The sequence below is a fragment of the Carettochelys insculpta genome, chromosome 30 (assembly GCF_033958435.1).
Source record: "Carettochelys insculpta isolate YL-2023 chromosome 30, ASM3395843v1, whole genome shotgun sequence".
NCBI classification, from domain to species: domain Eukaryota; kingdom Metazoa; phylum Chordata; order Testudines; family Carettochelyidae; genus Carettochelys; species Carettochelys insculpta.
This window is the reverse complement of record NC_134166.1, coordinates 12785980-12804451: the sequence shown is the minus strand read 5'-3', so window position 1 is coordinate 12804451 and position 18472 is coordinate 12785980. Positions and strand designations below refer to the sequence as shown.

Here is an 18472-nt window from a genome sequence, read left to right as displayed (position 1 = left end):
AAGGAGTGAGTTAGTGCATCTGTCATTATTTAGAGCAACAAGAAGTCCTGTAGCACCTTATAGACTAACAGATATTTTGGAGCATGAGCTTTCATGGGCAAAGACCTGCTTCACCCCTCATGCATCTGAGGAAGCGGGTCTTTGCCCCCGAAAGCTTATGCTCCAAAATATCTGTTAGTCTATAAGGTGCCACAGGACTGATTGTTGTTCTCGAAGATACAGACTAACACAGCTCCCTTGGTGATTCTCGTAATTATTTAGAAATCCATTCGCTGAGGATCACCATTCCTGGTGAATGGGACCTACAGGATGCAGCATTCCAGCCTGTGCCCTTCCTGCTGCTCCCACTCACCGGGAAGGTTTGATTTAGACAGGCCGAGGTTCTCTAGGGCAAGGATAAGCAAACTTTTTATGTCTAGCTCCACTTTTTGTCCCTGAAACGAGCAGCCCCCAGCTCTTTGCACAGCCTGTCTGTCTGATGCAATCCAAACCGATGGGCATGTTGGTTACGGTCATGTGACATGAAATGAAACAAAACCAAACCCTTTCAGCAAGTGTAAGAAAATAAGTCTGTCGAATATAAAACCTGTATTAATCAGAATATAAATATGAATACACAGATGTAAAAACAGGAACAGATTCCAACATGTTTAATGAGATGCATGAGCCTGAGGCCCAGCAGCCAACTGTGTTGTGCCTCCCTTACCAAATTTCATATCCCCACCAGGCAGTCTGCCCCCCGACCTTGTGCACCCCTGCTCTAGGTTCAGGTTTGTTAGGTGGATTGGAAAACTTTAGGCATAGTCAGCTTGGCCTTGACCTGTGCAGAATGGACTCAGAGGCAGGACTGGGGAGCAAATATTTCTCCTGTCCCATAAGAATGTGCAAGATTGCAACCTTTCCCCCTAAAATGGGCTGAAAAATCAACCCGCTGGGTGAACAAACCCAATGGAACCATTTCATGGGGCTCGTTTCCAACCGGCCTGTTTGGAGTTCCGCTGGTTGTCACCGTTTTCGCCTGGCTTCCTTGTTGTCCGGCGATGCAAAAGTCATGTTTGAAAGGGAAAATGGTTCCCAACTGAAAAACCTGACACTTTTTGCTTAGAAAAAGCCAAAATATTCTTTCCGCATTGGGTGGTTTGGCTCTAATCTCATGTTTAATGAATGAGCGTTCTTTTCTTTTTTCTTGGTGCAAAAAAGTTTTATTGCAAAAAATCCTTCTCCGGCTGCCTGCTCCTCCTGTACCTGCCCAGCTCCATTGGCTTGTAGAAGCAGAGAAGGAACAGCATGTGATTTCTTCTTCCTTGAAAGGATTAAGGATGAAGGCTGGCACGCCCTGCCACCAGCAGCAGCTTCCTGTTTCTGCAGGCAGGACTTGAATAAAAGCTGGCGATGGAACTGAGATAGCAGCTGGTTCTTTGAGAGCTGGCTTGCACCAGGGCTGTCAGCCAAGGGAGAGAAATTCGTTTGCGGGGAAGGGCAGAACAAAATTACCCGCCCTGCTACTGCTTCCTGGGCCAAGTTATCCCTTAGGCAAAGCTCCTGGAGGCGTTGGGAGGGTCCAATCTGCAGATCTCAACGCAGTGCGATCCCCAGCGTTGAGGCAGATTTCACAGCCCAGGAAGTCCCATTATAAAGCTACGCTGCACCTGGGCCCAGCCGCACATCGCATGAGGCTGCCGCTGTTGGCACTGAAGGTAATTCCCAGGCCCATCCTGCCTGGTTCTCTCCTCTTTCCCTCTGCTGCACAGGGGCTGCTTTCTGACCTGTCGGGGCGTGTTGGAGCCATGAGCAAAATGACATGCGTGGTTGTGACACAAAGGGGGTTGATTGCATGGGGGTGTGGGGGGAGTTGGTTTTCTTCCAGTGGTGCGAGTTGTTTTTAGATTCCGAGCCTCTCGCACAAACGCCTGGGCTGAGCTGGAGCGACTTGGGCCAATTTCCACCACACTCAGCTGGTGTAAAGCGGGAGTGACTCCATTGGTGTCAAAGGGGCCAGTTTCCCCCACACTCAGCTGGTGTAAATCAGAAGTGACTCCAGGGGTGCCAATGGGACTGATTTCCCCCATGCTCAGCTGGTGTAAATCAGGAGTGACTCCACTGGTGCTGATTTCCTCCACAATCACCCAGTGTAAATCAGGAGTGACTCCATTGGAGCCAAAGGGGCTGATTTCGCCCACACTCAGCCGGTGCAAATCAGGAGTGACTCCACTGGTGCCAGAGGGGCCGATTTCCCCCACACTCAGCCGGTGCAAATCAGGAGTGACTCCACTGGTGCCAGAGGGGCCGATTTCCCCCACACTCAGCTGGTGCAAATCAGGAGTGACTCCCATGGCGTCTCCACCCAGGAAGGGACATGCAGCCCATTGGTGCCCTGAGTGATTTCAGGCCTCAGCTGGGGAACAGGAGAAGACACAGCCACAAGGCCTAACTTGAACCCAGCCACCTCATGGGCTGTGGCTCCCTGGTCCAACCTGCTGCTGCCCCGTGACCAAAGCACCGTTCCCAGCTGGGCCGCGGTGGTGGCCCTGCCACACTCCCAGGGGGCGACCAGACATATAGCGTCCCTCGTGCCCTTCCCCCATTGGTCAGCACTGACAGCCGCCCGCATGAATCAGTGCGTGGGATTCCTGGCGGGGCAGAAGCTATCATGGGCAGTGGGTGGGGCTTGGGGCAGAGCCTGCTGTGGGGCAGGATTTATGGGCCATCTCCCTGGTGCTGATTCCCTTTCCTTCCCTCCCACCCCTTGGCACACAGGGACCTTCCTGGAGCCAGCAGCCCCCAGCACCCCGCCATGAAGTGTTTGGGCATTGCCCTCCTGCTGGTGACTGCAGGTGAGTGTGTACCCCTGTATTTGTCTCTCCCTGCTCACTTGGGGTGCCTGTCTGCACACGAGTATGCGCTGGTGGCCGTAGGCACGTGGCTGTCATGAGCGTGTGGTTGTGCGCTTGTGTGTCTGCGTGGGAATGTCTGCATGACCACTTGTGAACATCAGTCAGTGCCACCAGGCAGGCTCCCAGCTGGGACCTCTGAAGCTTAGGACAGGCGCGTCAACAGTTGGAGCTGGAGAGAGGCTGCAGAGACTCCGTCTTTGTCTGTGTGAGGGGTTTAGGTGCTGCTCCATGAGCCAGTGAATCAGACCTACACGTGTGGGTTACCTGTGCATGCTTGTGTTTATCTGCAAGCGGGTGTGCACATGACTCTGTGTGCACCTGTCTGGATCTAGGAGGAGTGTGCAAGGAAGACCTAAGGTGTATGTACACAGTGGGGTGTGTAGGAATCACAGCAATGCAGGGCTGGCAGGTTAGTCCAGCCCCTGACTCTGAGGCAGGTCTGAGTAGCCCCAGATCAGCCCCGACAGGAGACTGTCCAACCTGGCCTTAAAATCGCCCAGTAACAAGGATCTCTGGATGCTGATTCCTGAGTGGAACCCCCCTAGAAAGTCAGACATTTTCTCCCAATCTCTCTCCTCAACCTCCCTTGCTGCCGACTGCGCCATTTCCTTTCTCTGTCTCGGTGGACACAGAAAACAGTCGAGTCCTGTCTTCTTTAGAACAGCCCTTACTGTCTTTGCAGACTCTGAAGAGGTTCACGGTTGTGTGTGCACACCTTTGAGCGTGAGGACAGTTGTGTGCTCTGGCGGGTAAAAATTGTCGGTGACAGAGCGTCCTTGGGCAGATGCTCCAATGATTAATTATTTCTCCCAGTTAAAAGGCACGCTGATTTCCTCTCTGTGTGTGTGGCTGTGAGTGCTTTGCACAAAAATGCACACTGGTTTCCACTCTGCCTGCGTAGCTGTGTGTGCGCTTTGCACTTTAAACTGACACCAGCAAAGCCAATAAGGAGGGAAGCCCTTCTTTGAAATGATTTTCATTGCTAAAGGTCAAACAACTGGGAGCCGGGGAGGACGGTCCAGGGTTCAGCAGCCAGGCCCGCAAACTGGAAGATTTGGCTTTGGTTCTGCCCCGCCACAGGCATGGTGTGACCTCGGCTAAGTCACAGTGCTCCTCTGGGCCTCAGTTTCCCTTAGCGTACAAAGGGGACAGTAGCTCTGCCCAGCCTTGCAGCGGTGGCACCAAGGGGCACGGCACTAAAGAGGATGAGGCGCCCAGATGCTGCGGTCATGGGTGGCTAGCTCTTCAGTGTCACAGGGATCCCCTGCCCCAGTTGTGAATCTTTCTGTTTTGCCTCACAGTGGGTGGCCAGGATCACCGGATCATTGGTGGGGCCCCCTGTGAGCCTCACTCCATGCCCTGGCAGGCTGCGCTTTTTGTGGGCTCCCGGTTGAACTGCGGAGGGACCCTGATCGCCAAGAACTGGGTGCTCACTGCGGCCCATTGCTACGTCAACTGGTGAGTTTGGACTGGTGGGGCCATCGGATGAGGTGGAGCAAGTGTGTACGGGGAGGTGTCAGTGGGTAGTGGCAGGGCGTGTCATAGTGACTGGGTGTGAGAACGCAGTTGTGTAAGTGATTGTGAATGAGTGTGAGGGTGGTCGTGCCTGTGTGTGCTGCTTGTGAGTGGGTTTAGAGCGGAGGGGTGCATTTTGTGAGTGGGCTGGGGTGGGCATGTGTGATTGTGAGTGATAGAGTGCAACGGTGCATGAATGCGTTTTGAGTAGGGTGTGGTTGTGAGTGGGCAAGTGATCACGTATTTGTGCATGGGTTGGGGCACACATGTGTACTTTGTGGCGGTGGGAGTGTGATTGTGCCTGCATGTGAGTGGGTGTGGTTGTGTGTTTTTGGAGAGAGTGGGCATGACTGAATTTCTGGGTGGGGAGATGGGTGGGTACATGCTCTTGTGTGTGTTTGTAGGAAGATGTGGAATTGTGCCTGTGTTTGGTCTCCAAGCCAGGCCTAGAGACTTCTGCACCCAGCACATATCTGATGGCTGAGCTAGTGGCTCCTTAACTCCACCACCTGGCATGTGTGCCCTCAACTACACCTTCACAGAGTCATGGATTCCGGTTTCCATGACGGACTAGGTCCTCCAGCCCACATGTTTCTGACCTGTGTCTTCTCTGCAGCCCCATCAGTGTGCGCCTGGGTGAGCACAACCTCTGCCACCTGGAATGGACAGAGCAGCTGAAAATGTCAAGCAAAACCATCCCCCACCCGAATTACAACCCCGTGAGCAAGGACAACGACATCATGCTGGTGAAACTCTTTACCCCGGTTAACTTCAACAAAAATGTCCAGCCCCTTGATCTACCTACCAACTGTCCCACTGCACAGGAAGAGTGCACAGTGTCCGGATGGGGAACAACAAGTAGCCCTAAAAGTATGGTAACAAAACTCCACCAATGCCTGGGGATAGATGGGGCAGGGGAGGGGCGGTCTCAGTTTCCAGGCTGTAGGAGGGCCAGGGGAAGAGGAAACAGAAGGTCAGAAAAAGGAATAAAAGATACATTACAGGTTGAACCTCTCTACTTTGGCACTTCCTCACTGGCAACCTCCATAATCCGGCATGAATGTAATTAGCCAGACGACCACTTATCATGGGTGTGGCCAAGTTTCCCGTGATTCCTTAAAGTTTATTTCCAGCCCCCAGTTCTGGCTCTCAGGGTTCTGTGCTGTTATTCAGCTGTAATTTACCCCTAAATATCTTCTAAGAGCCCAGTAAGCAGTGAAAGTGTTGGTAATGGGGTAGACAATATTGACCTCCCGGGGTCCAGCAAATCAAATTCTCTAGTTCAGCACCGGTCAGGTCCCTAGGGTGCCATACTAGAAAGGTTTAACCTGTATTAGAATTTTGAACGTTCCTGAAAATTTCTCCTTCTTCTTTTCTCTTGACACAGCCCTCTTTGCATCAACAATTTGTCAGGCTGTTTTCCTTGAATATCTTCCCAGGAATATGTTTATTTTTCTGTTGTCTCTTAGGAATCAATAATTTCCGAGGATCCCTTCAGATCCACTGGGAAATTTGTCATTTAAATTTTATTCCCAACTGCCCCCACCCTCCCAGTGTAGAATTAGGAGGGGCTGATCTGTTGAAAATCTCTGTGGCACTGGGTGTATCTCAGGAAAAGTTTGTTTTGCTGTAAAAAAACTTGAGAACTGAAAAACTTTTGCCAAAAAATAATAGTTGGGTTATTGGGTTGGAAATTTTGTGCAAACCAGAAAACAGATTTTGGCAAAACATTTTTTTTTGCTTTTTTTCCCCCGGGTGGAAAATTGTATTTTTTGAAGATGCTGAAAATCAGGAAAATTCCTGGCTCAAAAAGGAAAAAAGAAAAGGGTAAAAAGCAGAAAAAACTGGGGGTCTTGATTTTTAACTTAGGAAAAGAAGAATTTCCACGTTCTGTCCAATTGCCAAGTAGCAATAGTTGTATTTCCAAAGGGCTTATCTAAGAGGAACAAATGAATAAAAGGGGTTCTAGATGCGTTGTAGATTGACCTATGCTCAACTTGGCATACAAGGGTTTAAGTCAAGTCAAGATGTGTTAGAGACATGGCTGGAAGCCACCTGTTGACCAAAGTTCACCTCTAACCTGATTGGAGTGTAACTCTCATTCTGGTGACTGCTCGGTAGAAGATGATTTTCCCATCTGTGAAAGAGTTTCAAGGTGGCAGCAAATTTTGCTCTTCCACTTTTGGATAAACTGGAGATCTTGGGCCCTTTTCCAGGAAAAATGAGACAGCGCTCCCACCTCAGACTGGCCAATAGCTATGGGGCCGGGCTGCTTCCTGGGCAGTGGGAAACTCACATCAAGTCCCTGCTCCAACAAACTATTAACATAAAGTCCCCGGCAATAGGAGAGCTAGGGGAGACATCCCAGAGAAGATATGGGTATTGCAAGATTCAACAACCTCATCTGATTCTAACCCTATGTCACTGGGGCTGGGTGCAGTGACCCTGGCCCTGGATCTAACCCTACGTCACTGGGGCTGGGAGCAGTGACCCTGGCCCTGGATCTAACCCTATATCACTGGGGCTGGGAGCAATGACCCTGGCCCTGGATCTATCCCTATATCACTGGGGCTGTGCACAGTGACCCTGGCCCTGGATCTATCCCTATATCACTGGGGCTGTGCACAGTGACCCTGGCCCTGGATCTACCCCTACGTCACTGGGGCTGTGCACAGTGACCCTGGCCCTGGATCTATCCCTACGTCACTGGGGCTGTGCGCAGTGACCCTAGCCCTGGATCTATCCCTACGTCACTGGGGCTGGGAGCAGTGATCCTGGCTCTGAATCTAACCCTATGACTTTCTCCCTGACAAAATATCCATTGTGCTGTGTTGTTCTCTTTTGTAGTGAGCTTCCCATCCGTACTCCACTGCGTCAACATCTCCGTTTTCTCCCAGGAAGAATGCCGTAGAATCTACCAACAACAGTTCTCCGAGAACATGCTCTGTGCTGGGGTACAGCAGGGGGGACTAGACTCATGCCAGGTGAGGAAACGGGCACAGCAGAGGGTGAGCCAGGAGGCTGGCCTGGAGGTCCTACTGCCTTGGGCGTAGCTGGTATATGGATGGGACCAAGAGTAGCGAGAAGGAATGGAAGGAAGGTGAGACTAACCAGAGCCTTCACAGCCAGAGCAGATCACTGTGTCCTCCCAGGGTGGGATTACCTGTCTCCAGCCCATCTCTGTGAGGTCAGGCTGGACTACTCATAGCTTCACTGCCTTGTGTGATTCCCCTTAACTCTGCCCAGATCAACAAAGGTGGTAAATTTCACTCATTTACTCCTGTATTGAGTGAAATTTGATGCACCGCCTTGCCTAGTGATGCATGAAGATGCCTATTGATGAGACGCTCTGCCAGGGTGGGGAACCTTTTTTCCATGAAGGGCCATTGACCCATAGAAAAAAAATCAGTGTGTGTCTGTGGCAGGGAATACACACAGCCCCCTACCTGGGGGTGGAGTGGTGGCATGGGGCTTCCCCTAGCTCCAGGGTGGGACCAGAACTGAGAGGTGCAGGTTATGGGGCATGGCTGTGGCCTAGGACAGGGGTTGCATTATGGGAGGAGGTGGGGCTCCAGCTGGGGGTGTGTGTGTGCTCTGTGGTGGGGCGTCAGATGAGAGATCTGGGCTCCCAGAGGAGGTTCAGGGCTGGGGCAGAGGGCTGCAATATGGGAAGGGGTGCAGGCTCTGGTGGGAGGTGTGGGGTCTGGGGGGAGTGTGGGTGGGACAGGGCACTGAAGTTCAGGAGCAGGTACTGAGCTGGGGTAGGGGGTTGGGATGCAGGAGTGGGGTGCAGGCTGGGGGAGAAAGTTGGGGTGCAGTAGGACATTAGGGTGCGGGAGGAGGTTTGGGGGTAGGCTGCGGGAGGAAGCTGGGGTGCAGGAGGGGGTTCTGACCCAGGTCGGGAGTTGGGGTGCAGGAGACGGATTGGCGTGTGGGCTCCAGGTGGGCGGTGCGTGCTCCAGGTGGCTCCTGACAGGTGGTGCAGCCAGGCTAAAGAAGGCTTCTTGCCCCCATGCCTGAATGCTCTGCAATGCTATGCAGCTGTCCTGTTTGCCCCCTAGGCAGAGGGGCCATGTGGCTCTATGCAGTGCAGGCTGCCTACACCCACAGGCACCATCTCCTCAGCTTCCATTGGCTGTGATTCCCATCCAATAGAATCTGCAGAGCTGGCGCTGGGGGTGGAGGCAGCACACAGCTTTCCTGATTGTCCTGCTACCTAGGGGCCAGATGGACATGCCAGCGAGCCACTGCTCTTGTCGCCAGCCTTTGGGAAGATGGGGTGGCAGACACCAGGCTTAGAGTTTTCAGATCAGATTGCTCAGTAGAATTGACCTATTCCCAGCTCTGTGTTCACTGGGCCTCTCCAGGTATCAAGTTCTTCCAGGCCCAGAAGGTTAGAAAGATACTTTATTGCTAAACTCAGAGCTGAGCTTTCCTCACAGAGATCAGGGCACCAGTTTTAATTATGGCCATACCCCAAAGTCAGGACCCAAAATTCATTTCTGGTGCCACCCCATAGGACATTTGTTGTTACTTTTGGCCAGTCCAAACAACCAAAAAATATGGCTGGGGGTCAAGGGCCAGGTGTCACCTCCACAAAACCCAAATATTTTGTTTCCGTTGCATCCTTCTGGAGCTTGGGTTGGTTTTCAAAGGAAATTGTGAAGATCACCATTTTGTTGAGCTAGAGGATGGTCCCATTTGGCTTCCAGATGGGCAAGACAACACATTTGGAGGTTTCAGGTGTTTTGGGTCTTTCTTTCCACCTGAACCAAATTGGGTGAGAAGGAGGCAACGTCACCAGAAATTTTTGTGTCACCAAGGGTATGTCTAGACTATGCGGGAGACCGACCCACTCCGGGTCAATGGTCCAGAGTTTGATTTCATGTGCCTGGTAGACACATGAAATCAACCTATCAGGGTTGGCAGTCCACCCCTGTACTCTTCAAAGTCATGAGGTTTAAGGGAGGTTGACAGGAAAGTTTCTCCCATTGACCTCCCTCTGAGAAGACGGCCAGGTAAATCGATTGCAGATAAGTCGATTTGAGCTACACAATTGCTCTAGCTAGAATTGCATATCTACTATCAACTTACCTGCTTAACATAGACCCAGCCTGAGTGTCTACATTTCGCTGAAAGTAAGCTTTGTGTGGGGAACTTTCCCCAGCCATCCTCCCACTGTTGTAAAGTCATAGAGCTTCAGTCTTCAGGGGGACACCAGCCCCTTTAGCCTCCTGTATATCCCAAGCCATGATCATTCCAGCCAGCATCCCATGACTCGGGGAGCTGGGGCTTTAAGGAGAGGCCTGAATATCCTGAGCCAGAGATTCCCAATTTTGCACTTATGCTGCCCCCCAATCACCCCCCAACCATTCGCAGACACCCATCAAAGACAATTCTAGCCACTATGTACTCTTCATTAAATGAAAAAGGAAACCACAACCTAGATTAATAACATTATTGGAAGATATTTAATTTATAAATAATAATTGAGTGTCACTGCAATTTATTTAAATCATATTTTGGACGTGCAGCTTCATTTAGCTTTTTTCTCACAGACCCCCTGAAATGCCCTTCTGGTCCCCCCATTGCCCCATGGACCCCCTGCCCTAAGCCTCCTCAGAGTTTTGGAAAATCTGGAGAAGGACCCAGGAATACTTGAGAGCCTGGGGAAAAGAGCAGGAGCATGTGAATAGGGTGACCATATTGGACCTTTTGAAAAAGAGGGCACCCCTGAGAGAGAAGGTATCAGTGTCAGTATTAATGTTTTATATACAGCAACGAAGGGTCCTGTGGCACCTTATAGACTAACAGAAAAGTTTTGAGCATGAGCTTTCGTGAGCACAGACTCACTTCATCAGATGCTGGTCTTAGAAATCTGCAGGGCCAGGTATAAATAAGCCAGAGCAAGGGTGGGGATAACAAGGTTAGCTCAGTCAGCAAGCGTGAGGCTTACTACCAGCAGTTGATCTGGAGGTGTGAACACCAAGGGAGGGGAAGCTGCTTCTGTATTTAGCCAGCCATTCGCAGGCTTTGTTTAAGCCTGAGCTGAAGGCGTCAAATTTGCAGATGAATTGTAGCTCAGAAATTTCTCTTTGGAGTCTGGTCCTGAAATTTCTTTGCTGTAGGATAGCTACTTTTAAGTCTGCTACTGTGTGGCCTGGGAGATTGAAGTGCTCTCCTACGGGTTTTTGTATATTGCCATTTCTAATATCTGATTTGTGTGCGTTTATTCTTTTACGTAGAGACTGTCCAGTTTGTCCGATGTATATAGCAGAGGGGCATTGCTGGCACATGATGGCGTAAATTATATTGGTAGATGTGCAGCTGAATGAACCCACGACGGTGTGGCTGATCTGGTTAGGTCCTGTAATGGTGCTGCTGTTGTAGATATGTGGGCAGAGCTGGCAACGAGGTTTGTTGCATGGATGGGTATGTTAATACAACATGGGTTGGTAGATACTGATACGGATACACTCCCTTTCGGGACTTCCTCTTTTTCAGGTGGGAGCAACTATAGTAAGTTAGACTTACTTATCTGATTGTTCCAGCCGTCTCTGAGCTGCTAATGAGCAGACATGTCTTGACAGGGCAGAGCTGGAAGAGCTCAGATTCACCCTGGTCACAAAAGCAGTCTTGTGGTGGTGGCAGAGACTAGAATCTGAAATCCCCCAGGGGATGGGCTGTGGGCAAATTCTAATCATCCACAGACAGGCTCAAACCTGGGACCTTAGTGTAAGAGCCTCTTCAGTTAGAGCTACTGGCACTCGGCTAAGGTTGTAGCAGAGGCACTGTCTTTCACTGTGTAAGTGATTGAGGTGCCCCTCTATGGGATGGCAACCCCCCCCTTGGTGTATGGGTTATAGAGGCTCCTTTGCTTAGGGGGCACACCCAAGATTCAAAACCCAGTTGAAATCCTGGATGAGTGACCAGTCGTACCTGCCCACAGGCAGGCTTGAACTGGGGACTTTTAGAGCTTAGCATGGGAGCCTCTAGAGTATCAGCTGAAAACCAGCTCCTGCTCAGCTGAGGCTGTAAAGGAGATTCAGTAGTCTGAAGTTACAGAGGGGGAGGTGTTGGTTGGATATTAGGAAACACTAATTCACCAGGAGGGTGGTGAAGCACTGGAATGTCTTACCGAGAGAGGTGGTGGAATCTCCATCCCTAGAGGCTTTTAAGTCCTGACTTGACAAAGTCCTGGCTGGGATGATTGAGCTGGGGATTGGTCCTGCTTTGGGCAGGAGGTTGGACTAGATGACCTCCTGAGGTCCCTTCCAGCCCTGGGATTCTATGATTCTCTGTGTAAGGAGTCTCGCTGCCACCACACAGGACAGTGAACCACCTCCGAGGTGTGTGGGTTACAAAAGGAAATGGCACCTAAACCTGGCACCTCCTCTTGCATCCCTGGGGTGGGGGAGGATGGCTTTCTCCCACCACAAAAATCCCTAGATCGTCTCATCCGGCCTCCAAGGTAGGCAGCGTGGCCCCCAAGTTAGAGCAGGGGAGCGGTGCCCACTGTTCAAGAATGTACCTAGAAGTGGGGCAGCCACGTTGCCTTCCCCGACCTCTCTCGCCCAAGCTGAGTTTGGCAAGCTCACCCCCCCGCCGAGACAACGGACTGCTCTGCCTCAGTTTCCCTATCTAGGGTGTAATAAAAAAGCATGCTTCTCCCATGCTGAGAATCAGTTTGGCAGGGTGCCAGGGCATCTTTGTTCTAGTCCAGCTTCCTGGTTGGGTCAGGGTGACCACTGTGGACCTTTAAAAAAGAGGACGCTCCTGAGGGGGAGTGTGTCTGTATCAATCTCTAGCAACGCACATTGTATTAATGTGCTATATACTCTATGACTCATTAATACAACCTGATTTGGTAGATACTGATACACTTCCTCTCGGAGCTGGCCTCTGATTTGTATGCTAACCAGTGATCTACTGGCAGTGGGCGACCTTGGGCAAATCACTTATTTTCAACCCATCCCTCGGTCCACTGCTCCCCCGACCTTTGCTTACTGTACTTTTTGTGGAGAAGGGGATGGAGTTTGACCATTGGGCTTGTCTTCCTAGCAAGTTAATGGGCTGAGGGGAGGCTAGTTTCCATCCCTGCCTCTTCTACCCACCACTTCTGGGGCTACAGAGCTGCCTCCCCACCTTGCCCAGGGGTATGATAAATCTGTCATCCTCCCCCACCTCCTGCTCCCCGACAGAAGGTAATTTTGAAAAGTTTTGGCCTGTAGCTTTAAAGAAGTAGCAAGCCAGGCAGCTGGAGGGATGGGGGACTGCTGTGTGCCGGAATGAACCAATAGGCATGTTGCAGCTTTCCAGACCAGAGCCATTTCCTTCATAAGGATCGAACTCCTTGTCCCAGGTCAGAGGAAAATGACCCTGCTGGTGGTTCGCTGCCAGTGTTCCTATAAGTTGTGTGTCCATGCAGTGGCTCAGGAGAGATTCCAAAGCTACCCAGCTGATTGGCAGAGCAGCTAGAGCTAGGGTTTTTTTTGTTTCCATAGGTGGTGCGCATTTGCACATGCCTGGGCCACATAACAAAATTTATTCTACACAGTGATAGAAAAAAATTGCGCATAGATGGAAAAGATTACAAGGAACATTGGTCACTGTCCCTTTTCAGCGTTTGCTGCATGGCCCCTTGTGCCCCTTTACAAAGCGATCCCCCTGCATGGAGACATTTGGGTCCATGGTTTTCTTGAAGATCGTCATCTGGTGGCAGACCAGAGTGATACCAGCCAGGCTTTTGTTCCCCAGTTGTGCGATCACTTGAGGATCTGCCAATGAGGCTCAGAAGAAGTTATTCATGTGCAGTCCTCAGCGGGTGCATCCCCCGACGGGCAGGGAACTTTGCTCTATGGCTTTGCTGAAAGACCTCAGGGCTTCTGGTAAGCCATGAGGAACAATGAACATGGCTGAAGGGAAGAGCAGGTCATGAGGAAACCATTTGGTGAGTCTTACGACAGCCAGGACATGGGTTACAGCCTGTTGAGTGCCACTTAGCTGCACCCTTTGCCTGGGTGACGTATTTGCTTGGCCTGGCTGGAAATTTTCCACAGAAATGGGGAAAGTGGGTTTTTGACTAAACGAGGCTTTTGGTGGAAATTTAATGTTTTTTTATGACAAACCAAATGCCTGAGAACCAAAATATTCGCTCTAGAAAGGCCATTGTGATGCTTCATGAGAGCTTAGTTTAGGTACTACATGTTCCCCACATTCCCTGCAGGCTGGGCTCCCCAGCCACACTGCTCACATCAGGCATCAATGACTAGGCTCTCCATGATACACCTCCTCTTGCCTCCAAAATGGGAGATCATGCTGCATCGTGGGAAGTGTAGTCCAGCTGGGGCATGTGACCTACAGAGATGATACCAGAACTACAATTCCCATGGACCATCGCAGCTTTAAGACAAGCAAAAGGAAGTGCTGCTTCACACAGCACCTTGACGTTGTTGTGATTCAGAATAAGCTCATCAAGGGGTATTTGTCAAGATGGCCGTGGATGCAACCTCTTGGGGTGTGTCTACACTTGCATTCCTCTTTCGAAGGAGGCATGCAAATGAGGGACATTGAAAATGCAAATGAGATACATATTTGCATATTTGACACCTCATTTGCATATTCTTGTTTCGAAAGAGCTTCTTTCGAAAGAAGAAAACCAGTGTAGATGCTGCTCTTTTGGAAGTAAACCCTATCTTTGAGAGAACCCTTCTTCCCATTAAATAAAGGGAAGAAGGATTCTTTCGATGATGGGGCTTTCGAAAAAGCAGCATCTACACTGGTTTTATTCTTTCGAAAGAAGCTCTTTAGAAATAAGAACATGCAAATGAGGTGCCAGATATGCAAACATGTGCCTCATTTGCATTTTCAATTTCCTTTATTTGCATACCTGTTTGGAACGAGGAATGCAAGTGTAGACACACCGTTGCTCTGAGTGTCCCTCAGCCTCTAATTCCCAGAAACTGGGATTGAAAAAGAGCAGATGGAACACTTGATAATTGCTAGTGCTGTTCATTTCCTCTGGAAAATCTGGCACCAGCTGCTGTAAGATGCTGTAAGAGGACAGGGTGTTGTGCCCAATGGACGATTACCATATGTGGTCTTCTGTCCTTTTCAGATGGAACAATTGTAATTCTTAGGCACTTGGGTCTTTTATTTACCAAATTTTCAGTGTGCAGACACTTTTCACCAAAAGTTTACTTGAATCAAAATCCCCCCCCTTTCCTGTTGAAAATAGATTTCTGTGGGAAGTTTCCTTAGCAAATACCTTGTCAAGGCATCTCTTTGTCACTATTCATCAAGGCAAATTATGCCAATAGGTGAGAACAACAGGAAGTCCTGTGGCACCTTATAGACTAACAGATATTTTGGAGCATATGCTTTCGTGGGCAAAGACCCACTTCATCAGATGCATCTGGTGAAGTGGGTCTTTGCCCACAAAAGCTTATGCTGCAAAATATCTCTTAGTCTATAAGGTGTCACGGGGCTTCTTGTTTTCAAAGATACAGACTAACATGGCTCCCTCTCTAATACTTTACGCCAATAGGGCTGCATCTACACTAGCCCAAAACTTCAAAATGGCCATTTCAAAGTTTTAGGCTAGTGTAGACACGACCTGGATGTTATAAAACAGATCAAACCAGTTGTGCTACAAAGTGACTTCCCTTAGGTGTCTCTTCCCATTTGCTGGGCGTCATTGCCAAACTGAATTATTTCAGTTTGGGCTGAACTATTTCAGTGTTTGACTTTTCGATGGATCAAAAAAAAGTGGGTGGAAAACCCAGGGGAAAAAGGAAATTTGTTGTCGTTTTTATTCTGTGTTTCTACCCCATTTGTGGGTGGGGCACTGTGCTCTGTAGTCAGACACAAAGAACTTGCATCACAGTGTGGTAGGTTCAACCATGTTCTTAAGGTGCATTCTAGCCTATAGTGTTGGGATGTGATATCTTATTGACTTGTCTCTTTCTAGGGAGATTCCGGAGGGCCCTTGGTCTGCAGTGGGAAACTCCAGGGTGTTGTGTCTTGGGGGCCCCAGGTGTGTGCGCAGCCCAACAAGCCAGGCGTTTACGTTAAAGTCTGTAACTACATCGACTGGATTCAGGAGACCATGAACAACAACTGATTCTCGGTTCCTCAGGACACTGATCCCTTCGACAGTGGGGTCTAGACAGTGCCTTTGCAGGTGCATTAGCCAGGTTGTCCCTCCTGGCTCTGTGAAGAGATGTTAAATAATAAAGGCCCTTCGCTGCTGGGAGTGGTTAGTTTGCAGAAGCACCCCATGATTTTATGCCTTGTTTTTAGTGTAGCTCCATACCCTGGAAGTCTGTCTGTCCAAACTTAGGTACTTTGCTGGTTCTCTTCATCATGGCTCCTGGTAGCCTCACAGTCACCCACCTGTTTCTCCCCATTGAAGGCTAAGGTTAGTATCCTTGCTACATAGATGGGGCAACGGGAAAGCAGGGCAGCTCAGCGGTTTGTCCAGGCTCACGCAGAAATTCTGCAGCAGAGCAGAGACATGATTCAGGGTATCCAGGAGTAAGATGTGTGCCCAAATGACTAGGCCAGCCCTCTCCTCTCCACTTGCCTTGTCCTCCTGTTGGCTGGTTGGAATAGTCTGCATAGAAACATTTCCCAGCAGGGACATGGGCTGGGTCAGAAATGGAACATTCGATGGGAAAATGGGTTGCCCATGGAGGAAGATTCGGAAGTGTAGGTAAACAAGAAGGAGAAAAAAACTTCTTTCTCTTTCCATGCTCTTCCCCCTGTCGCTGTGTCCTATTTTTGAATATTTTCCTTGAATTTCCTGGTGGGAAAATTTCAGAACGATGATGTTCTCTCCCCGGCCCTCGTGAGAAAGAAAGGGTTCAGTCGCTGATGTGGGAAGAGGAACAGAGCAGAGATGCTTTTGACCCCCTGCTCCCAGGGCTCAAGCCTTCTTTGCCATTTGCAAGCAGGCCAGCATCTCTGACCCAGCTGTGCTGGGTTTGGCACAGAAACCCAGAGGTGCTGGGCAACCGTGGACTGAACTTTGGAAGATCACAGCCAACCTCAGTCAGGGAAGAGAAAGGAGGCCCCTGGAACTACAAGTTCCATAATGCACCAGGCTGGTGCAGGAAGAGGGACGGACTGTGGTGCATCACGGGAGCTGTAGATTATGATGCCCAGCCTATTGAGGAAAATAATGGTGCAGGGCACCTGAATGACAACCATTTGTCCATGGTCAAGTGTCTACTGATAAGTGGGGATCAAGACACCTTTAACTTGTTCTTTGTTAAACAGAATAAACTGAGTCCTTGAGTTTCTCACGATCAAGCGTATTGTCTAATTCTTCACTCATTCCGGTGGCTGACCTCTGACCTTTCTCCAGCTGATCGCGACCCTACTTGAGTTCTGGATGCCAGAACTGGATGCAGTATTCCAGGAGGAGTAACATCAAAGCATTCTGTGCCATTAAAAAAAACAGCTGTGACAGAGTCAGTTACAGAGAACCCCTTGAGATTGTCACTTGGTGTGCTGAACTATCACTGAGCCCGGCTTTCAGCCCTCTAGGGTGCCCCACCACCCTGTCTTGCTGAGCCAGACCCTCCAGCCTCTTCCAACACTGGCAGATAATTGGGGTCAGAGCACCCCAGCAGAGCAGCGCGAACATTGAGATCAGCTCAGGGAATGTTCAGTCAAAGAGACTTGTCATAGCACCCAGGTGCACAGACCCAGTGGGACCAGAACTCCAGATAAATAAGAACAGCCGCACCAGGTCAGACCAAAGGTCCATCTAGCCCAGTGTCCTATGCCAGGTGTCCCAGAGGAATGAACAGAACAGATAATCATCAAAAACAACAAGAAGATATTTTGCTAATTCTCCCCCGCGACAACTTCAAAGTGTTAAACTTCAAAGTGCTGGCTTGCGTCTAGCCATGGCTCACCCGCCAGTACTTCAAAGTCCCTTTATGTGTTACTCCTCAAAATTTTGAAGCTGCTGCGGGGGAGAATTAGCTTCATGAAGTGCTGCACATGCACGACAGCACTTCATGAATAATCTCCTGACACCCTACTTACCATGCTCCCTTTGAAGTAGGAAACTAGTGTAGACACAACCCCTGTGGGCTTCTTATCAGCATAACAATTTGACCCACTACTGCCCCATTTCCAGCAGTACAATTGCCTGGCTGGTCTGTCCCCATTTTGTCACTGTGCACTGGATTTTTTTTCCGAAGTAGAATTGTACATTCTCAAGTCATCTTTTTTGTTGGTATTGGGCTGAGCGCCACACCCTGTGTGATAGGCAGGCGCATGTACGCCCCTGTGTGGGCATGGGATTAATGAAGTGTGAATCCATCAGGCCATAAATATCTCCACCCTGCAATTAATCTCGCTCAAAAGCCACCACTTGTGGAGCAAATGGGAGGGATAATCTGGGCTAATTATGGGTGGACCAGCTCCTAACAGATATTTCTTTCACTGCACACTCCAACTACGGGAATTTTATAGCACCATGGGAAGGAGAGAACTTGGATACCGCCCTAAACAAAGACTTGGCTTCTGCCAAGAATGCACACAGCACAGGCGGGGTGTGCACAGAACATATCACTGGCTGGGATCTGCTGACCCAACTCTAAATTTCTGCTCCATTGAATTCATCCCAAGCAGGTGTGTCCCACTTCAGCCTTCCCTGAGGCACTCAGCATCCCTCTGCTGTGCCCAGCTCTGCTTCTAATAGCCACAGCCACCTGCATACATGTCCTGGGCTCTGACATGCCCATTTCCCCTCCCTAACGCCATATCTACACTACAGAGTTATTCCGGAATAGTTTATTCTGGAGTTATTATTCCAAAAGAAGCTATTCCAGAATAACGCATCCACACTACAGAGAAGCCCAAAAATAAGCAAAACTTATTCTGAAATAGTGTGTCGACACACAATCGAGCATTCTTTGGATTACAGCCCCTGGAAGCACTTAAAAGACAGGCACTTGCAACCTGTGATCCACGTCTACACAGCAGTACTATTTTGGAATAAGCTAGTCTGGAATAAATATTTTAGAAATAGCTCCTGTCCCCTGCCT

General features: G+C 49.8%; 1 protein-coding gene across 1 annotated transcript; it reads left to right on the top strand.

Annotated features, from left to right (window-relative positions):
• Positions 1-2794: 2794 nt before the first annotated feature.
• LOC142003503 (trypsin-like) lies at positions 2795-15531 on the top strand. Its single transcript, XM_074980502.1, has 5 exons — positions 2795-2834; positions 4196-4352; positions 5026-5279; positions 7257-7393; positions 15379-15531. Exons 1-5 carry the CDS (start codon positions 2795-2797, stop codon positions 15529-15531), a joined length of 741 nt encoding a protein of 246 aa, XP_074836603.1.
• The last annotated feature ends 2941 nt before the right edge of the window (positions 15532-18472 follow it).

Bases quoted from the DNA above. Each gene is read 5' to 3' on its own strand.
- LOC142003503 (XM_074980502.1), top strand. From the start codon at position 2,795: ATGAAGTGTTTGGGCATTGCCCTCCTGCTGGTGACTGCAG. The intron at 5,280-7,256 runs GTATGGTAACAA...TCTCTTTTGTAG, and splicing joins AACAACAAGTAGCCCTAAAA to TGAGCTTCCCATCCGTACTC. The intron at 7,394-15,378 runs GTGAGGAAACGG...GTCTCTTTCTAG, and splicing joins GGGGACTAGACTCATGCCAG to GGAGATTCCGGAGGGCCCTT.